Raw genomic sequence first — 22,514 nt, 5'->3', positions numbered from 1 at the left:
GGGCAAGGTGGCACACACCTGTGGTCCCAGATACTTGGGAGACTGAGGTGGGATAAACACCTAAACCCAGGAGGCTGAGGCTACGGAGATCACACCACTGCACTCTAGCATGGGGGACAGAGTGAGACCCTGTATCAATCAATCAATCAATCACAGGTGGAAATATACCACCTCTTAATATCCCTGCCACACATCCATGAGTTATCAACACATTTCAGTATGTACTAAGCTTGCTAGCACAGGCTAGTGAACAAGGCAGGCAGATTCCCTGGCCTCAAGAAGCCGGCCTGTGATTAGAAGCAATGCAGGGGTGGCAGCTCTCAGGACTTCTCAGCGTTGTAATAGAGGTCCTACTCAGGGCACTAAGGCAAGAGAAAGGAAGAAAAGGCTTACAGACAATTATTCACAGAAAACAAAACAGGACCATAGAAAAGGCTATGGAATCCACAATGAAACCTGAACTTTTAAGTACACTTAGCAAAGTGAGAGAGTCAGGTAAAAAAGGAGTTACTTCTATAGTTTAGCAATAAACAGCTGGAAAAAATGTATTAAAAAATCATTAACAAGAGATCAACACCATCAACTATATTAGAATAAACCTAACAAATGACGGGCAAGGTCTCATTACAGTCACAGAGCACTGCTGAGATCATTTAAACAAGGCCTCCACGAAGGGGGAGACTCTGGATTCTTTTCAGCAGATTGGTTTTCTGCAGTGTATGGTCATAGCAACCCTGCAACTATCTCAGCTATACAACAGGACTGAGCACATGAGTAGATGTGTTGATGGTGGGAGTCCGAGCTCTCACGCAGGAAGGAAGGACACACACGATGGGAGGCAGGTGAGCACCGTCTGGAGACGTGCTGGAAAGCAAGGGTCCAGGTGAACTCAGGGCAGATGTCCATGATGCAGAGGCATGCTTATGTGCATGCGTACACATATGTAGGCATACGGTTTAGATACATATGTGCCATCTCGTGTATGTGTAGATGCACAAAGACTCTGCCTAACTCTTGTCTATAGAAAGCACCCAGAAGCAAAGCCACTCTCTCGGCAGTGAGTACACCGAGTGCCTGGCCTTGGAGCCAAGGTGTGGAATGATCTATGTGCGGAACAGATGTAGCAGGCAAGGGTGGAAGCAGAGAAGCCACTTGTCTCCAGGCAAATGTATTGGCATTTATTTCTTTTTAAAATAGCTAAAGCAATATGGCCAACTGTTACCATTTTTTAATGTGAATGGTGGTATACGACTGTGCAGTATTCCCTGCAACATTTCATATGTTTAAAGTACTTCTTAATTTAGTTTTTAAAACTCTGCCCATGATTTGTGGGCTATCTCCATGTGGTGCTTTTTATTTTATTCCCTGCTCTTCCTCATTTGTTATAATAAGCACATATTGTTTTTAAACCAGTTAAAAATGAAAGCTGCATTTTAAGACCAAAAAAAATGTGTAAGAAAGAGCAGCAGGCATATGATACTTTACCCACTTTGGGGAAGATTCTCTAAACTGCTTTTCCCTACTAAGGCTGAGAAGAAAGCCACCGGAAAGGCCTGAGCCAGGAGCCAAGTCCCACTGCAGGTCAGTCCTCACCCAACAGGAGGAGGAGCGCTCCTCCGAGGCAGCCTCGGGACTGCAGGCTCAACATCCAGCTGAGCTTCCAGGAGCTGAGACCGATTTCAGGAAACTACGCCAGTACTAGCAGCATGAGCGGCATCTCGTGTGGCTACCACGTGTCCACCTGGCAAACTGCCACTCAGCCTGTACTCCAGGCCAGGGCATCACGCCTGTCCCAGGAACCCTCCCTGACTCTCCAAGGCCAAGCAGACTCCCCTTAACATCAGGCCCACAACACCGCATGAGCCCCAACAGAGACTTGACTGCGTTCGCAGCAGGGCCTGACCATGTCTGTCCCCTCAGAGCCTTGCCTGAGGCCTGACATGGCAAGAGCACTCAGCGAGATACTTGCATGAAGAGCCCGCCTCTTGCCATTCGTAAAACTCTCAGAGACAAGATCCAGTCTCGCAGCACCACCCTTTGCATGCCGCTGAAAAGCTACACAGCAGCAGCACACAGCAATGCACAGAAGACTCAGGGATGGAAGCTGCACTGGTGTGGGGAGGGTCTGCTCTGAAAACCACAGAATCAGCTTCAAGAACCAGTACAAATCTCCTTCCCCTGACTAGAGAATTAGGTAAGCATTTCCAACAGAAGGGACTATAAAGTGAATCTTCAACACCCTACACAAAGTGCAACTGGACATCAGGGTTTCAAAACAAGAGAAAGCCCGCCATGGTGGGGTGGTCAGTTAAGCTCCCATTCTACACCTGGTTCCTCCCTGGGGCCTGGATCATCTTATCATCTTGCCGCAATAAAATAATGCTGATATCAAACTTTGCAACCTGATTATTTCACATCTTATACCCAATCAACTAAGCTCGGTATGTGTTCAAATCAGAGGTTTCTTTGTAGGTTCAAATATTTATTGAGAACGAAGCCCAAAGACATAGGAATAACAAAACACAGCCTTAAGTCACAACAAGCTTATATGCTTTGGCAAAACAAACATAAAAACAGGCATATATCACAAGATGTGTGCCTCCGACATTAAGTAAAAACCTACTTTAATGAGAAGTTTGTGCTTCAGCCCAAGAAGGTCAAATTATCGGTGATACATACCATGTTTTCAACTCGAAGTTCAAATGGCATTGGGTTATACACCATCAGCTGAACTTCACACACATCTCCTTGAACCCACTGGAAATCTGGAAAACACACACACACACACACACACACACACACACACATCCAGTGATTAGTTCGTATTTTTTCACTTTCCACATGGTTTCTGATTATTCCCCCAGCAATTTATATTTTCAACAAGGCAGCAGGCTCCATGATCATCTTGAGATGGGTGATTCAAAGCTGGTTTCCCACCAGCTTTCTCTGAAACGAAGCAAGACAGCTGTCACTGCCACTTTGAGGCCACATGAATGGTGCTCCTCGCTGCCTTCAGCAGGCTCTGTTCCTGCCGCCATCAGTCCAAACGGCACTGTTCTTGGTGCAGAGCTGTAAGGCACACTGCATTTCAGGGGCCCAGAGGCTGACACACAGGAAGGATGGCAATGGGATCACTTCTGAGTGACATGGAGTGTGATTTCCCCTATTCCCCCAAGACTGTGAGAGAGGGAGGCTTCTCCTCCCCACCCACTCCCAGGTCAACTGCAGTTCAGTACCTGTGTGGGACAGAACTGTGATGACTCCAAACCCCCAGCTTTGGAGTGCACAACCTCGTGTGCACGGCCTTAAGTGTGAACATGATGATGAGGTTACCTTGTAAAACAAAGGAGGAAAGACTTTCCAGATGTGACTGAGGTCCCCAGTTAGTTGACTCTGGGTTTTGGGTGATACCTCACAGGGGGCCATGTCCTTCCCTAGAGGGCCTGTGGAGGGGACCACATGGCAAGGACCTAAGAGCAGTCTCCAGGAACTGAGAGCAGCACCAGCTGACAGCTGCCAAAAGAACAAGGACCACAAGCAAATGAATGAAGAACAAGCTGAGCCTCCAGATCAGGACACAGCCCCAGGTGACACTTGGGTTTCAGTCCTGGGAACCCCTGAGCAGAGGACCCAGCCGACACCCGCACAAATCGTGAGGAAGTAGATTTGTGCTGTTTTAAGCCAGTGAATCTGTGATCAGAGCAACAGAAAGCTAATTCAGCATCTGCCCCAATTTCCATCACCCCTTCCTCCCTTTCCAATCCTCTCTTAGGCAAACCAGAAGGAATTTCGGAATTAATCCACGGGTATCAGGCATGTGTTAGGTGTGAGGCACTCCCACACAGGTATCTCAGTACTCATAATGACCTCCTGAGATAGGTGCGATGACCCCCGTAGCTGCAAGGCAAACACTCAAGGTCCAAACAGGCTAATCAATTGGCCCAGGAACCACACAGCTAGTGAGAGGAGCTGCTGGATTCAGGCCTCTGAACTCAGAGGCCTCCCAAGCAGACACGGGTGGCCAACAAGGCAGTGGAGGGCTTTTTCTCTAGCAGATAAGAAAGTCTGCTAAGAACTCTTCAGCTTTCACAGAGCTTTCGTAAGTGTGTTCTCAAGATACAGCTTCTTCCACATACTCTGCACCAGGCACCCTGCACAGAGATAAGGACTGACTCCACCACACCTGTAACAGCTGACCCACAGCTGGCATGTTGACACTGCACAAATTAATACAGCACCACCAGGTGAGCTAACTAGCTCATCCAGTGCCTGCACCAGCCTGTACTCATTGGAGCCTCTGCACAATGCAATGAATGACCACAGTCTATGTCAGTAGCACAAATGTTATACCCGTTCTACAGAAAAGGAGAACTCCCCTGCCAGGCTGGCCTGCCCGCCCATCCTATGGTCCTGAGAAGCAAGAGAGCTGAGATTCAAACTCCAGTCTCTCCAGCTCCAAAACCTATGTTCTTTCACTCTAATGCTTCACCTTCAGGACTTCAGAAACTCAGGTCTTGTCCTTCCTTCCCTCATTCCAGCTTCCATGACTCCCCACCTCCCAGGCCCATCAGCTTCTGAGGACCTTCAATGGGAGAGGGTTCACCCACCCTCCTCATTCACATAAGTCAGTGGCCAGAGCACAACACGCTCCCTCCGCACCTGCCCCCAGCCTCACCCAGCCTGCCCAGGACCACTGATGGTCAGCATCCTGGCCCCCTCTCACCACAGATGAAAAAGGTCACTCTCTTTAAGCAAGTTGCTGATGCTGGTAATTAACAAACTGCTGCCCTATCATGGTGATGATGATGATAATAATAAATCATTTTCTAGAGTACCGAAAAAACAATGTATACTTAGATGGTTCCTGGCTACTAAAGGGTAAATCTAAGATAAATTGTTGATGACTAAAAAATGTATTTTTCTTCCTCTTTTTGAGATGCAGCCTTGCTCTGTCACTCAGGCTGGAGCGCAGTGGCACGATCTCGGCTCACTGCAACTTCCACTCCCGGGTTCAAGTGAGTCTCCTGTCTCAGCCTTCCAAGTACCTGGGACTACAGGTGTGCGCCACCACACCCAGCTAATATTTTTGTATTTTTAGCAGAGATGGGGTTTCACCATGTTGGCCAGGCTCCTGAGGATCTCCTGATCTCAAACTCCTAACCTCAAATAATCCGCCTCGGCCTCCCAGAGTACTGGGATTACAGGCACGAGCCACTGTCCCTGGCCTGAAAAGTTATTTTTGTCTGAAAGAAGGAGATAACCCCTTTCCAACTCTCAGCATGTCAAAGCATGGTGGTGGCCCTTCCTCATTATTTTGTCCCAGGAGTAGTGGGAAGGCACAAGAATGAGCCTCCTGAAACCCCCTGGTTTTAGGCTCTGCCCACCCTGTAGTAGGACACACTGTGCATGCTGTCATCTGTGACCCATGGCACTGGGCAGTGGCGTTTACTGACAAGTTCGTCTCTTTTCTGCTACACTGTATGGACCCACATGGCGGGAAGCACTCCTGACTTATCAGTGCATCCCCAGCACACAGCACAGGGCATACAACTACTACTAAAAGTGTTAATGAATGACTGCCAGGGACTTTAGAAGCATCCTCTCCCTTGATCCTCAGAACTACCCTCTGTGTCAGCTTCTAATGTCCCCATTCTGCAGATGGCATGACTGCAGACCACAGAGGCACCATCAGCTGTTCAAGGTCACACAGTGGGGAGCTGCAGGGCCAGGCTGCAGCACAAGTCCACCTGACAGCCACAGCCTCTCCAGGCCATCACGCTGCCTCCAGGGCAGCCATGGACCTCAGCAAGAAGCCTGGCAGTGCCACAAAGACCTATCACAAAGGACTGAAAGCCTGCAACCCAACACACTGAAGCTGAGGACTGGTGTTGCAGTCATCTTTGCATGGAATGTGGCTCAGATGATGGCCGCACCAGCCAACACACACAGACTCGTGAACTATTCCAGGTGAAAGTGGAAAACGGTCTCAAGCGGTGCCCTCAAGATTTCTTCATCTCTAAAACCCTACGCCGCCTGCTGGGACGGTACCTGCCCCAGTTATACACCAAGGTTCACTTAGACTGGAAATTTAGGTTAAAGTGATGTGATTTGTCAAGCCTCTGGGCGAGCACTCACTGATCAGTACAACTGCTAAAAAGATATTAGAAGCTATGCAATGTAAATTACATCTTCCTACCAAACAAATAATGTGCATTTTGGCCAAACCTTGTATCTCAGAAAACAATCCTACATCATCCACTGAATTTTTCCTCAGCCCAGAGGAACAGGAACTTCTAACCACATGAGAATCCATATTATAAAGGAGAAAGGCCTGGGGCATGGAGTCCTACGACCTGGCATGGAGGTCACTGACAAGCTACCTGACCTGGGGCAGGTACTTACATTCGTTCAGACTTAATTTTCTCATCTGCAAATAGGGACTATAATAATGCCCACAGCATAAGCGTCAAATGGCTTTGAGATCACTGGGTAATGTCTGCTTAAGCCCACTTCAACAAATACAGAGAGCAATTTTCATAAAAAGAATCCTTGACAGTGTCCTTTTTTGTTGTTGTTTTTCGAGACAGAGTCTTGCTGTGTTACCCAGGCTGGAGTATGGTGGTGTAGTCTCGGCTCACTATAGCCTCAACCTCCTGGGTTCAGGTGATTCTCCCATCTCAGCCTTCCAAGTAGCTGGGACTACAGGTACCCACCAGCAGGCCTGGCTAAATTTTCATATTTTGTGTAGAGATGGGGTTTTGCCATGTTGGCCAGGCTGGTCTCAAACTCCTAGGCTCAAGCAATCCACTCGCCTCAGCCTCCCAAAGTGCTGGTATTACAGGTGTGAGCCACCACACCTAGACAACAATTTCTTCCAAGACTAAAAAAAAAAAGCAGAGAGGCAGGGCTTGCAATCCACGCCATCAGTGGCACAGGCCCCTGTGCTCAGAGGCTGGTGTCTGGTGTCACGCTCTGCTGTGTCGCTGTCTTCAAATTCTTAGTGATGTTTGAACAAAGGCCCTATGTTTGCATTTTGCACTGGGCTCCACAAATCACACAGCCAGTCCTAAGAAGAGGAGTCTCACACCTCCAGTCTCCTAAATCACCTCTAGATGTTTTTCTCTAAACAAAAGGGCTGAAGCTTTCCTCCAAAGTTCTGCAGGGGAGACAGCTCATCACCAACACCAATGAGAGCGGAAGAGAGCAGAGACCCTAGAAGGTCCCAGAGCAAGAGCCTCGGCACTCCTAGGACAGCGAGTCCAGGGCCAGGGGAGACAGAGGATCCCAGATAGTGGCCTGCCTATCCCCACAGAGCTCGGAAGTCACCCTCCAGAGAGGAAAGCTGGAGCTCCTACAGGAAGCCAGGAAATATTCCCAAAATGAAGCGAGGACGGGATGTGTGCAGCTCTCTCCTGCTTACCACAACACACACTGGAGCACATCTGGGGATGCCACCAGACCCTGCCTGTTCATCCACCATGTCCACCCAGCACCCACACACCCTGTCACCTCGTGTTCTCCAGAGGAGAGAAGCAGTGGCAGGAGAGACAAGGCTGGGGTGTCTTTCAGAATCAGTAGACTGAAAGTGGCATTTTAAAAACATACCCACACACACATACACACGCACACACACAAATTCTGCAGTAGACTTAGCACTCACGGTTTCAGAAATTTTCTAAAATTCAGTACTGGCTACAGTTTTTCAAGGGCATGACCTCCGGTCTCTTCATTTTCTTCTCATTCTAACAATGAACAGCTAGAACAACTGGAGCCATTCAGAGGAAGGCTGCATCTGCACCTCCGGGGGGCTTCCTAGGGTCTTCAGGGCCCCACACCCCGCCCCCACATGGCTCCTCTGAGGAAGGCTGCGTCTGAGCCTCCAGAGGGCTTCCCAGGGTCTGCGGGGCCCCCACCCCACTCCCCACTCCCAGTTAGCCCAGTGTTTACTGTTTGTTCAAGTTCAATGTGTAAGCAACCAGGTACACCTGCTGACAGGGCTACAGTTTTAAGACCTTTTATTCACATTTAGTATGGATAGGCAGCTTCTCACGTTTGTGTCTTGTCCGCATGAACTAAACAGAAAAATCAGTCGAGGGTAAGGACTGTGGAGTCCAGTTAACACGCCTCTCCCACATCCACTGTGCACATGAGAGGAAACCAGAGGGTACTAATGGGAACAGGACACTTGGTCCGCAATGTGAGATCAAGCTTGTCACTAACTTTTAGTTACTTCTAAAAGTCATTTCTCTGAGTTTGTTTCCTCACCTGTAAAAGGGAGACAAAAATGAATTCTTCCAAAAATACTGGAAAAACTAAATAAGGTAACATATAGGGCCTCTTATAAAGCACAATTTGAATAAAAGAAATGATAACCATTTTAACAAGCACAAGGTTCTTTGCGTACTCCTACCCTAATGATGCTCTTTGTCTTAGCAAACAACTTTATCTCTTCGGAAGCACTTTATTTTTATTTTTTTATTTTTTATTTTTGAGATGGAGTTTCACTCTCGTTACCCAGGCTGGAGTGCAATGGCGCGATCTCAGCTCACCGCAACCTCCGCCTCCTGGGTTCAGGCAATTCTCCTGCCTCAGCCTCCTGAGTAGTTGGGACTATAGGTGTGTGCCACCATGCCCAGCTAATTTTTATATTTTTAGTAGAGACAGGGTTTCACCATGTTGACCAGGATGGTCTCGATCTCTTGACCTCGTGATCCACCTGCCTCAGCCTCCCAAAGTGCTGGAATTACAGGCGTGAGCCACCGCGCCCGGCCTGGAAGCACTTTACTTTTTAAGGCATTCAGATAATTTACAAATTGTTAATGAAGTTTATTATGAGACCTTTACAGAAGCTAAGGAATCCTAGAGCTAGTGATATACAAGAAATGCTCATCAAGATAATGTGCTGGCTGGATGCAGAGGTTGCCACCTGTAACTTCAGTTCTCTGGAAGGCCGAGGCGGTAGACTCACTTGAGCCCAGGAGTTCGAGACCAGCCTGGGCCACATGCAAAACTCTGACTCTAAAAAAATACAAAAATTAGTGGATGTGGTGATGTGCGCCTAGGGTCCCAGCTAATGGGGAGGCTGAGGCAGGAGGATCAATTGAGCCCAGGAGGTTGAGACAGCCGTAAGCCCTAATCATACCACTGCACTCCAGCCTGGGTGACAGAGCTAGACCTTGTCTCAAAAAAAAAAAAAGATTATGTGCCACACATAAAGCTCTTACTGTCCTTTCTGCCTTGAATTCCACAGTGCCCTGCCAGGAACATGAAATGTACAGTGAGATCTGTGAGTTCTCGGACAAGACACTTAAACATCCTGCATCAGTTTCTCTGTCTATAAAATGAGATTCATAGTATCTCCCATTCATTCATTCCTCCTTCCATCACTGCTCCAGGTGCTGGGGAGACAGCAGCTGAACGCAGCCTGCCAGAATTCTGGGCTTCAGGGGATGTTGCAGGAGAAAGCATCAACAGGCCGGTGAGGCTTTGAGCTGGAGAAAAGCTAGGAAGAGAATCCCAAACAGTACCACTAGAGATGGCGGGAGGACTGGCCAGACAGCCACTGGGATCAGAGAATGGCCAGTGAGCCACTGGGATCAGAGAATGCCCCTCTGAGGAAGGGGGCATTTGAACAGAGACCAAAAGGATGTGACAGCAAGAGAGCTGATGACAGAGGGGCAGGGAACAAGCTCCTGGCAGAGGAAAGAGCGAGTCCCAAGCCTGTCTTGTTCCACCCCCAGAAAGGAGTCACTGTGGCTAAACCACAGTGATGGTGGCAGGAGGTGGCAGGAAAAGCTGGACGGAGTGGGAGGGACATGAGCAGGGCGGGGTCAGGGAGCACCTGCAGCCTGCAACACAGGATGTGGGTGGTCTTGTGAGTGCAGCAGGAAGCCTCTGTCCTGGAAAGAAAAACATGGTGGAAAAAGGAGTTGGAATGCCTTTTCCTAAATTGGAGGTATAGGAATTAAGAATAGAAATAAAGAAACAGAGAAGAAAGCAGTGACTATCAAATGCAGGGAGCCGTGGTTGCGCAGGCCTTCCACTCACACTCCTCAGAGGCCCTGGCAGCCACCAAGCAGGAGCCAGCCTCCAGACCCTCAAGGTTCGATCACAGGACATGTGGACTCGTGGCAGTGGTCCCCAGTGACCAGCAATCTCAATCTCCTGCCAGGGACCTGGGGCATGTCTTTGTGGCAGCAAGGGACAGAGAGCTTGGCACCACAGCCTGGCTTCAGGAAAGACACCAGTAGACAGGGCCAGGTGCACACCGAGCTCTGATGCAGGAAGAACAAGAGCTCTGACACAGAAAAGCTCAGGAGAGATTTCCCACCCCAGCCTCTCCCACAACACACCTGTGCTCACAAGAGAGCACAACTCAGTGACCTCATCCCCCACTCAATCCTGAACACAGCACAACCCTGAATCTTCAATGATGATTCACAAGTCACTTCAGCCCTTGGAAAATCACGACATCTCCAATTACCACTCTTGTATAGTTCACATAAGTCTCAGTTAACAGAAGTCTTTCTGGTTTCTAGAACTTTCACAAAGTCACCTTATATGAAATAGATTTTTAAGGAGGGGACTCAAGATGGCGCTGTGAGAACAACCCAGGATTGGAGCCCGCGTTGAATTCGCAAACGGTGAGTCAGTGCTGCATTTCCAGACTGATCTTTGTTGCCCACAGAACGGGGAAACTCCCAAGTATAAAAAGACACGGGACGCCAGGCAGTAGGTCTGCCTGGCGAAGCCGGCAGCCGGGGCGGCGGTGGCCGGCCCTACCCAGCAATCCCCACAGGGCGCGCTTGTCCGGGTGCCTTGTTGAACCGGCAACCTGAGACTTGAGAGGGCTGGACTTGAGACTGAACGAGACTTGCACAGTAGCCCAGCCCAGGGGATTGCAGGGACAGATCGTTTGGGATACCCAGTGGGACGAACAAAACCGCGATTTCAAACTATCCCGGGCAGACGGTCCGAGACGCTCTGTGGGGGAGGGGCGTCCACCACTACGGAGGCAACCTGCCCCAACTGATATACACGCCCACTGCTGACGCAGCCAGCCATTGCCGAGGCAACCCGCCCCAACTGAGATACACGCCCACTGCTGACGCAGCCAGCCGTTGCCGAGGCAACCCGTCCCTACTGAGATACACGCCCACTGCTGACGCAGCCTGCCGTTGCTGAGGCAACACGCTACAACGAAGAGACTCCGCCGCAGGGCGTGGCGCAGACCACAGCAGAGCCCGCAGGAACAGCACGAATCACACAACAGCAGGGCGGAGCCTCGGCAGTCAAACAGTGGCTAGACTGCCTTCGAGCTGGGCAGGACACCTGATCGGACATCCAAAAATAAAGCCCAAACCCCTCAACACAGAGCATTTGAGAAAAAAAAAAGGGTTGCTTAATGAGCTGTGTTGCAGCAGAATCAAACACAGCAGCCTAACAGCCTGAATGAACAACAGAGTGCACAGCTCAGCAATTAAACCCCTATAAAGTACAAACTGTCTCCTCAAGCAGCTCCCTGACCCCTCTATATCCAAAAGACTGTCATTAGGCAGGCATCATCCTGGGACAAAGAGAGCAGAAAAAGAAACTGGTAGCATCCCTCGCTGTGCCACGGCTACTAGAGGTGCACCCCAGACAAGCAGGGTCTGGAGCGGACCTCAACAGTCATTCAGCGAAGGGGCTAGACTGGTAGAAGGAAAACCAAGCAACAGAAATACTTCATCATCAACATTCTGGGTGTCCACTCAGAGACCCAAACGAAAAGTCAGCAACTACGCAGACGACCAGCAGACAAATCCACAAAGATGGGAAGAAACCAGCGCAAAAAGGAGGAAAACACCCAAAACCAGAACACATCGCCTCCTAGAAAGGACCAAAACTCCTCACCAGCAAGGGAACAAAGCTGGACGGAGAATGACTGTGACGAAATGACGGAATTAGACTTCAGAAGATGGATAATGAGAAACTTTTGTGAGCTAAAAGATCATGTATTAAATCAATGCAAAGAAACTAAGAACCTTGAAAAAAGATTTGAAAAAAGATTAGAGGAAATGATAACAAGAATGGATACCTTAGAGAGGAATATGAATGAATTAAAGGAGCTGAAAAACACAATACGAGAACTTCGCGAAGCAAACGCAAGTTTCAATAGCCGAATTGACCAAGCAGAAGAAAGAATATCTGAAGTCGAAGACCAACTCAATGAAATAAAACGAGAAACCAAGATCAGAGAAAAAAGCGCAAAAAGGAATGAACAAAGTCTCCAAGAAATGTGGGACTATGTGAAAAGACCTAACCTACGTTTGATAGGTGTACCAGAAGGGGACGAAGAGAATGAATCCCAGCTGGAAAATACTCTTCAGGACATCATCCAGGAAAATTTCCCCCACCTAGCAAGACAAGCCAACACTCAATTGCAGGAAATACAGAGAACACCACAAAGATATTCCGCAAGAAGAGCAACCCCAAGGCACATAATCGTCAGATTCAACAGGGTTGAAATAAAGGAGAGAATACTAAGGGCAGCCAGAGAGAAAGGTCGGGTTACCCACAAAGGGAAGCCCATCAGACTCACAGCAGATCTCTCGGCAGAAACACTACAAGCCAGAAGAGAGTGGGGGCCAATATTCAACATTCTTAAAGAAAAGAACTTTCAACCCAGAATTTCATATCCAGCCAAACTGAGCTTCAGAAGTGAAGGAAGAATAAAATCCTTTGCGAACAAGCAAGTACTCAGAGATTTTGTCACCACCAGGCCTGCTTTACAAGAGCTCCTAAAAGAGGCACTACACATAGAAAGGATCAATCAGTACCAGCCATTCCAAAATCACACTGAATGCTAAAGAGCTTCAACATAATGAAGAATCTACAACAACTAACAGGCAAAACAGCCACTTAGAATCAAAATGGCAGTATCAAATTCACACATAACAATATTAACCCTAAATGTAAATGGACTAAATGCACCAATCAAAAGACACAGACTGGCAAATTGGATAAAAATCCAAAACCCATCAGTGTGCTGTATCCAGGAAACCCATCTCACATGCAAGGATACACAAAGGCTCAAAATAAAGGGATGGAGGAAGATTTACCAAGCTAATGGAAAGCAAAAAAAAGCAGGAGTTGCAATTCTCATCTCTGATAAAATAGACTTTAAAGCAACAAAGATCAAAAGAGACAAAGAAGGCCATTACATAATGGTAAAAGGATCGATACAACAAGAAGAGCTAACGATCCTAAACATATATGGACCCAACACAGGAGCACCCAGATACATAAGGCAAGTTCTTAATGACTTACAAAAGGACTTAGACTCCCACACAATAATGGTGGGAGACTTTAACACTCCACTGTCAATACTAGACAGATCAACCAGACAGAAAATCAACAAGGATACCCAGGGCTTGAACTCAGACCTGGAGCAAGCAAACCTGGTGGACATTTACAGAACTCTCCACCCCAAATCCACAGAATACACATTCTTCTCAGCACCACATCACACCTACTCTAAAATTGACCACATAATTGGAAGTAAAGCACTGCTCAACAAATGCAAAACAACTGAAATCATAACAAACAGCCTCTCAGACCATAGTGCAATCAAGTTAGAACTCAGAATTCAGAAACCGAACCAGAACCGCACAGCTTCATGGAAACTGAACAACTGGCTCTTGAATGTTGACTGGGTAAACAACGAAATGAAGGCAGAAATAAAGAAGTTCTTCGAAACCAATGAGAACGAAGACACAACGTGCCAGAACCTCTGGGACACATTTAAAGCAGTCTCTAGAGGAAAGTATATAGCAATAAGTGCCCATATGAGGAGAATGGAGAGATCCAAAATTGACACCCTATCGTCAAAATTGAAAGAGCTAGAGGAGCAAGATCAAAAAAACTCAAAACCCAGCAGAAGACAAGAAATTACTAAGATCAGAGCTGAGCTGAAGGAGATTGAGACACGAAAAACCCTTCAAAAAATCAATAAATCCAAGAGCTGGTTTTTTGAAAAGATCAACAAAATAGACAGACCACTAGCCAGATTGATTAAAAATAAAAGAGAGAACAACCAAATAGATGCAATAAAAAATAATAAAGGGGAAATCACCACAGATTCCACAGAAATTCAAACCATCATCAGAGAATATTACAAACAACTCTATGCACATAAACTAGTAAACCTGGAAGAAATGGATAAATTCCTGGACTCCTGTGTCCTCCCAAGCCTAAACCAGGAGGAAGCTGAAACTATGAATAGACCAATAACAAGGTCTGAAGTTGAGGCAGCAATTAAGAGCCTACCTCACAAAAAAAGCCCAGGTCCAGATGGGTTCACAGCCGAATTCTACCAGACACACAAGGAGGAGCTGGTACCATTCCTTCTAAAACTATTTCAAACAATCCAAAAAGAGGGAATCCTTCCCAAATCATTTTATGAGACCAACATCATCCTGATACCAAAACCTGGCAGAGACCCAACGAGAAAAGAAAACTTCAGGCCAATATCCATGATGAACATAGATGCAAAAATCTTCAATAAAATATTGGCAAGCCGATTGCAACAGCAAATCAAAAAACTTATTCATCATGATCAAGTAGGATTCATCCCAGGGATGCAAGGCTGGTTCAACATACGCAAGTCTATCAACGTAATTCACCACATAAACAGAACCAAAAACAAAAACCACATGATTATCTCAATTGACGCAGAGAAGGCATTTGACAAAATTCAACAGCCCTTTATGCTAAAAACCCTCAATAAACTCGGTATCGATGGAACGTATCTCAAAGTAATAAAAGCTATTTATGACAAACCAACAGCCAATATCATACTGAATGGGCAAAAACTGGAAGCATTCCCTTTGAAATCTGGTACTAGACAAGGATGCCCTCTCTCACCACTCCTATTCAATATAGTACTGGAAGTTCTAGCCAGAGCAATCAGGCAAGAAAAAGAAATAAAGGGTATTCAAATAGGAAAGGTGGAAGCCAAATTGTCTCTATTTGCAGACGACATGATAGTATACCTAGAAGACCCCATCGCCTCAGCCCAAAAACTCCTGAAACTGATAAACAACTTCAGCAAAGTCTCAGGATATAAAATCAATGTGCAAAAATCACAAGCATTCGTCTACACCAATAACAGACTTAAAGAAAGCCAAATCAAGAGCGAACTGCCATTCGCAATTGCTACAAAAAGAATAAAATACCTTGGAATACAACTCACAAGGAACGTAAGGGACCTCTTCAAGGAGAACTACAAACCACTGCTCAACGAAATCAGAGAGGACACAAACAGATGGAGAAACATTCCATGTTCATGGTTAGAAAGAATTAATATCGTGAAAATGGCTATACTGCCCAAAGTAATTTACAGAATCAACGCTATCCCCATCAAGCTACCATTGACTTTCTTCACAGAACTGGAAAAAACCACCATGAACTTCATATGGAACCAAAAGAGAGCCCGCATAGCCAAGTCAATTCTAAGCAAAAAGAACACAGCGGGGGGCATCACACTACCGGATTTCAAACTATACTACAAGGCTACAGTAATCAAAACAGCATGGTACTGGTACCAAAACAGAGATATAGACCAATGGAACAAAACAGAGGCACCGGAGGCAACACAACATACATACAACTATACAATCTTTGATAAACCTGACAAAAACAAGCAATGGGGCAAGGATTCCATGTTTAACAAATGGTGTTGGGAAAACTGGCTAGCCATATGCAGAAAGCAGAAGCTGGACCCCTTCCTGACACCTTACACTAAAATTAACTCCAGATGGATTAAAGACTTAAACATAAGACCTGGCACCATAAAAACCCTAGAAGGAAATCTAGGCAAAACTATCCAGGACATAGGAGTAGGCAAGGACTTCATGAACAAAACACCAAGAGCATTGGCAACAAAAGCCAAAATAGACAAATGGGACCTAATGAAACTCCACAGCTTCTGCACGGCAAAAGAAACAGTCACTAGAGTGGATCGGCAACCAACAGAATGGGAAAAAATTTTCGCAGTCTACCCATCTGACAAAGGGCTGATATCCAGAATTTACAAACAACTCAAGCAGATTTACAGGAAAAAAACAAACAAGCCCATTCAAAAGTGGGCAAAGGATATGAACAGATACTTTACGAAAGAAGACATATATGAGGCCAACAATCATATGAAAAAATGCTCATCGTCACTGGTCATCAGAGAGATGCAAATCAAAACCACATTGAGATACCATCTCACGCCAGTTAGAATGGCGATCATTAAAAAATCTGGAGACAACAGATGCTGGAGAGGATGTGGAGAAAAAGGAACACTTTTACACTGTTGGTGGGAGTGTAAATTAGTTCAACCATTGTGGAAGACAGTGTGGCGATTCCTCAAGGCCTTAGAAATAGAAATTCCATTTGACCCAGCAATCCCATTACTGGGTATATATCCAAAAGACTATAAATCGTTCTACTATAAGGACACATGTACACGAATGTTCATTGCAGCACTGTTTACAATAGCAAAGACCTGGAATCAACCCAAATTCCCATTGATAATAGACTGGATTGGAAAAATGTGGCACATATACACCATGGAATATTATGCAGCAATCAGAAATGATGAGTTCGTGTCGTTTGTAGGGACATGGATGAATCTGGAAAACATCATCCTCAGCAAACTGACACAAGAACAGAAAATGAAACACCGCATATTCTCACTCATAGGTGGGTGATGAAAAATGAGAACACATGGACACAGGGAGGGGAGTACTAAACACTGGGGTCTATTGGGGGGAAAAGGGGAGGGTCAGTGGGAGGGGGAAGTGGGGAGGGATAGCCTGGGGAGAAATGCCAAATGTGGGTGAAGGGGAGAAGAAAAGCAAAGCACACTGCCATGTGTGTACCTACGCAACTGTCTTGCATGCTCTGCTCATGTACCCCAAAACCTATAATCCAATAAAAAATTAAAAAAAAAAAAAAAAAAGAATCAAGCATATTAATAATAATGATGGGTTCCAACTGAGTATGTAGATAGACATTGACTATTAGATCTTACTAAATTTCTAAATAAAAACTTTTTAAAAATAAAAAAAAATAAAAAAAAAAAAATAGATTTTTAAAAATCAGATCTATGGACAACTGCCTGCCAAAAGCAGCATATCAAATAAATTTCCATGACAGACTATCCACATACATGCATACACACGCACATGTGTATACAGCCACACATGCACACACACATAAACACACATATGCATGCATGCACACATCTACACCCGCATACATCCATGCACACATCCACACGTAAGCATGCGTCCACACATCCACACACGCATGCACACACACATGCATGGCCTGGCCCAAAATTCTGTTCTCACAATCTAGAAAGCCATGGACACCAGGTGGCAGAGCACAGTGGGAAGGCCAGGCTAAATGTCATACCTATTTTCTTGCTGCGCTCTTCTCCACGGTTGTGTGCAATAATTGGTGAATAGATGAAGGGACTTTTGGTTGACATGTTCTGACCCAGCAAGCTTTTCATCTTGTGTGGCCGGAGGCTAGCAGGGAGGTTCAACAGTTTCACATGCCTGTTGTTTCAAAGAGAACACAAATACTTCAACTGTCTTGTTAGCTTGATGTCAGGATAAACACAGCCAAACATGATGTGTCAGAAAAACAGTAAACCACTCAGAAGGAAGATAAACGCAGGGAGGCAGAGCGCCCCGAGTCGCCGACAGGGCAGGAAAGCATTGCAACAGTGACTCAAGACTCTCCCAGGGAGGGAAACCACTCCTTGGAACTCAGGGAGAAGCCACCTCCCTCTGGGGGCTCCTGAACTTGGCCCAAGGATGGTCTGGAGTCAGAAAGGTTAGCTTGAAATCTCGCTGCACACTTACTGGCGGTGTGCCTTTGGGCACGTGCCTTGCCGTCTCTAAGATGTAGGTTCCTTGTCTATAAAGTGCAGGTGGGGCCACCACCTTCCTGTGGACCCCTGGGGAGGATTCAGCTAAAGACTCCTGGCACAGGGCCCACTGCTCAGCCCAAGTTGGCTCTCCTCTGCCTCTCCCTTTCCCCAGGGACCTGCCCGTAGCAAGTGGCAGCCAGTCCCTGACCCAGGGGAAGAGAAAGCATCCATGGGGTCAACAGCACCCTCTGCTTTCCTCGCATGCATGACTGCTCTCCAGCAGCAGCTTCTGCCTCTGACATTGCTTTCCCAGCTGTGGATGTCTGCCAGTCTATACTCATGCTCGAATCCACCCAGCTAGCATCAAGGTAAATTCACCAATCTGTGGAGCGTGAGCATGTGCAGGCACCGTGCTAACTGCATATGTGTTATCCCACTTAAACATACAACCACTGTCTCAGTTTGGGTACTATTAATATTGTCTCCATGTTATCAATAAGGGAATTCACACAAGAGGGACGAAGTATATTGCCCCAAATCCCATGGCTGGAAATCGATAATAATAGGTGACACTATGCTCTTAAGCCACAACACAAGAAGGTGCTGTCACCCTTGTGACCAGTTGGGAAGAGGGTGGTTAAGATCTGGAACACTCCTAGACGTGAGATGGAAAGGACAAGGTTAGAGGTGGGAAAATGGGAAGACCAACCGTGACACTGACCGTGATACAACTACGTGCTCCCCAGCCCCTGCCTCGCAGCCTCCGCAGGAAGGTGAGGCCCCCTGAGGAGCTATGGCCCGTAGGCTGTGAGTCGGAGCCACAGAAGCCTGTGTGAGACACAGCACTTTAGAGTGACGGGCCAGCCTCCAGCTCTGTTCTTTGGCCGCACGGTCATGGCAATCCTGGAGGCCGAACATTGAGAAGGTGCAGCACCAGACAGGCACGGCCTGGAGCACTGAGCAACCTCCCAGAGCTCAGCTGCCCGGAGAGCCGCCCAACCTGAATCAAACTTGAGTGAGTGGGGCAGAAACTGTTGTTACAGTACATCACGAAGATTTCGGGGTTAATTTTTCTGCACAGGGCACCCTAACCTATACTGAGTAATAACGACTGCCTTACAGAATCCACAAAACCACCACCTCCCTCAGCAAAGAGGGAACTCAGATGCCTCGTTCCATCCTGCCCTGTGCAAAGCAACCTATAATACTCGGCAGACCATCCCCGCCAGTGACCCACATCCCAGCCCCAGGGAGCCTGCCAGGTGTGTGGTTCTCACCCACCACCCTCAGTGACCCAAGGCAGGAGATGGTGCTAACTCTCCAGACCAAGGGCACACCCAGCACGTGCTCCCCGGCTCCCTTCGCTTTGAGTGCACCCTTCGCTATGCCTTCATTCTAGAGGATCAGAACCATTTCATCTTTTATCTGTTTCCGCTCAGCTGTGAGCCTGCTGAGGACAGGGGCACCGGGGCCTTATTTGTCTCTAGCTGCAGAACTAATAAAATTGTACTTGGCCTGTGAAGCTGCCAACAGTAAAGCAGCAGCCCAGGGATAAAGCATCCAAGACAATGGCGATTTTGACAGATTCCATTTGGAAACTGCTGACACTGTAAAAACCTGACTTCCCCCCAGAACAGCAGCCACCGGGGGCCGTGCACAGCACTGCAGAGCGCTGATCAGGAAAGCGACGCAGGATGAACTCATCGAGAGGAATGACAGTCAAAAACCACCCGCCTTTTGTTTCCTGGTTCTTAATTCATCAACTTTCTTCCCAGGGAAATATATCTAAGAAGAGGCGGGCGGGCTACAGCTGGCCTCAGCTGCCTCATGTGTGTGACAGCGTGGAGGCCACTTGCTCGGAATCCGAGTAGCAGAGCGAGCTGGAAAGGGCGACGGCGCCAGCTGTAGTTGCGAGACGGGGCCCGCCACTCCCTCCTGAATGTCGCTATATGTTCATCATCAGCTCCTGACAGCTCCGCTTTAAGAAATTCTTAAGGAAGGTTATGGCTTGGCCAGTAGACCATCTATGGGAAGAAACCCTGGACAGTGGCATCAACACAGTCATGGAGGCTGCCTCCTGACTGGCGTCTGGGAGGCCGGGGCACTGCCCTGAATTTGGGCCTCTAAACACCTTTCTGAAATAAATGCCTAGAATCCTTCATCAGACAGTAGAATTAACTTAGAAGTCTCAGTTTTAAAAGGATCAAAGCAACTCGAAGCTCACTCTGACTGCGGGATTTGGGTCTTTGTCCATGTAGATGCCTTCATCAACCCTCGAGCTCTTTTCCAGGTTGAAGGAGCTCAATGTTAGCTCTTAAAAACACCAACAGTCAATGATTCCCACTTCTCCATATCACTGCCCCCAAATTAAAGACTCCCTGGTTCACTGGAAACAGCACTGCAACTTACTCCAAGTCCTTAACAATAACCCATGACTGACAGTGTATTAATACCTACACACTTACCAGGGGCCTGACAGTCTACTGTTGGCTACTGTGCACACGCTTCATCATTTTTGTGGAGAATTCCATAAGTAATGAAATAGCATCGCTCATAGTTCTATCAGAACCATCCTCTGCATTCAGTCTGGACAACAGCAACGGGATGTGGGCTTAGCCGCCCCGGCCCGTGAGATCATGCTTGGCCACCACTAAATCCTCGCAATCAGCCTTGGGCCAAAAGCACATCTTAGGCACTCAATAAATACTGGATTAACTGAATTCTGGAACAGAATTAACATAGGGATGCATTCTGGCTCCTTTTTTTATTACTTGCATCATAATTACTTGAAACCATCTCTGGGTGAGCCTAGTTCATGTTCCCACGCTACAGAGAATAAGTAAGTATTTTCCTGTAAATTGCTAAAATAGTTTTATTGTCAAACACTAAGAAAGGCCTCAAGGGAAAAGAAAATGGTTCTGATCATCTATTCTAAAAACAAATACATAATGATGAGGCATCTTCAGCAATAAATTTGCTTATATCTAACGATTCTATATATAGCAGGTCTGATAATTTACTCACCAATGTAGGCATTTTTCCACCAGCTTATCCTGTAACACTAACAAGAAGTTTTAGCCTTCAAGTCCACATACTACTGTGTTCCTCTTATGTCATAGGGGTTGACCTGCCATGCCTGACTTGGTTTTTTTTTTGGGTGGGGGGGGGTTGAGACAGTCTCACTCTTGTCACCTAGGCTAGAGTGCAGTGGCACAATCTCGGCTCACTACAACCTCTGCCTCTCAGATTCAAGCAATTCTCTTGCCTGAGTAGCTGGCACTACAGGTGCTCGCCACCACACCCAGCTAATTTTTGTGCTTTTAGTAGAGACGGGGTTTCACCATCTTGGCCAGGCTGATCTTGAACTCCTGACCTCCGGTGATCTGCCCGCCTCGGCCTCCCACACTGCTGGGATTACAGGAGTGAGCCACTGAACCCAGCCCAATTTTTTTTTTTTTAATTAAACTGGTAAAATCCATGTTTCCAGGCATAGGACTTTGGAACGTTTGGGTGATATATGAAGTAGTCCCAGACTTGTTTTCTAAGAAAGCACCTTGGCCTAATCCATAGTGACTGCCCCGGCCTCCCTTCAGGTGGAGATGACGAACAAGGATTCAGGAAGAGGAGACAACCCGACACATTGTGTGACTATTAACCATGGCCTGCCATGGGCCAGGTGCTGAGAGCACCAACAACACAGGCCCACCACCCTGGGTCAGCATCAGCAGACACCTACAGCTCTTTTTGATGCCTGAGAACATAACTCTGAATTCTCTGCTGCCCCACTCCTGCCAAAAGCCCACTTATGAGGAATGGCATTCATAAAGGAGTATACAATGCACAGCACCCCCTGCCAGCACGCCCCCCACCCCATTATCCTAGACGCTCGCACCGGGGGGCTGCGGCAAGCCAGGCAACTGCGGGCCACACCACCTTGTCCTCTGGGAGAGCCGCCTTTATTCCTGGTGCTCCAGCACCACGCCCTCAGTGTGTGCTACTGAATGCTAACAGCAAAACCACATCATTGTTAGACACCTGCCTACGTCTTCATAGGGATGCTACTTAGCATGTTGCTCAACACATCAGAATGTTCTTGGGGTTTCCCACCTCACTGCTGGTAAGAGAAGCATTTCCCCAGTGTGACTGGAACATGTGTGTTCATGAGAGACAGAGGTACTTATCTCTCATGAATCACGCTTCCTTCTTGTCAGTTACCTCAGAATCATGCTCTCTCGCATCTCCAGCCATTACATAGGACATTACAATGTCCAGGTACTAACAGAACTTGTCACTTTAGTTTTCTATCCCACAGTTACTTTCCCTTCACTCTTGTTACTTTAACTTGTTCTTTGAGATAGAGTCCCATTCTGTCACCCAGGCTGGAGTGCAGTAGTGTGATCTCTGCTAACTGCAACCTCCACTTCCTGGGTTCAAACAATTCTGGTGCCTCAGCCTCTCAAGTAGCTGGGACTGCAGGTGCATGCTACCACATCCAACTAATTTTTCATATTTTTGGAAGAGACGAGGTTCTGCTACATTGGCCAGGCTGGTCTTGAACTCCTAAGCTCAGGCAATCCACCTGCCTCAGCCTCCCAAAGTGTTGGCA

The 22,514-nt window shown here is 47.1% G+C and overlaps 1 protein-coding gene across 17 annotated transcripts in view; it reads right to left on the bottom strand.

Annotated features, from left to right (window-relative positions):
* Window positions 1-22,514, bottom strand: part of TRAPPC9 (trafficking protein particle complex subunit 9) — a 714,602-nt gene that overhangs the window by 549,788 nt on the left and 142,300 nt on the right. For all 17 annotated transcript variants that reach the window (XM_054246591.2, XM_078353100.1, XM_078353106.1 and 14 more), the window contains 2 exons: window positions 17,446-17,591; window positions 2,680-2,765 (listed from right to left, as the gene is read on the bottom strand). In XM_054246591.2, the coding sequence (XP_054102566.2) occupies window positions 2,680-2,765; window positions 17,446-17,591 (232 nt within the window). The remainder of the gene's footprint in view (window positions 1-2,679; window positions 2,766-17,445; window positions 17,592-22,514) is intronic.

Source organism: Callithrix jacchus, chromosome 16 (genome assembly GCF_049354715.1).
Source record: "Callithrix jacchus isolate 240 chromosome 16, calJac240_pri, whole genome shotgun sequence".
Lineage (NCBI taxonomy): Eukaryota > Metazoa > Chordata > Mammalia > Primates > Cebidae > Callithrix > Callithrix jacchus.
This window is presented reverse-complemented; position numbering and strand designations above follow the sequence as displayed.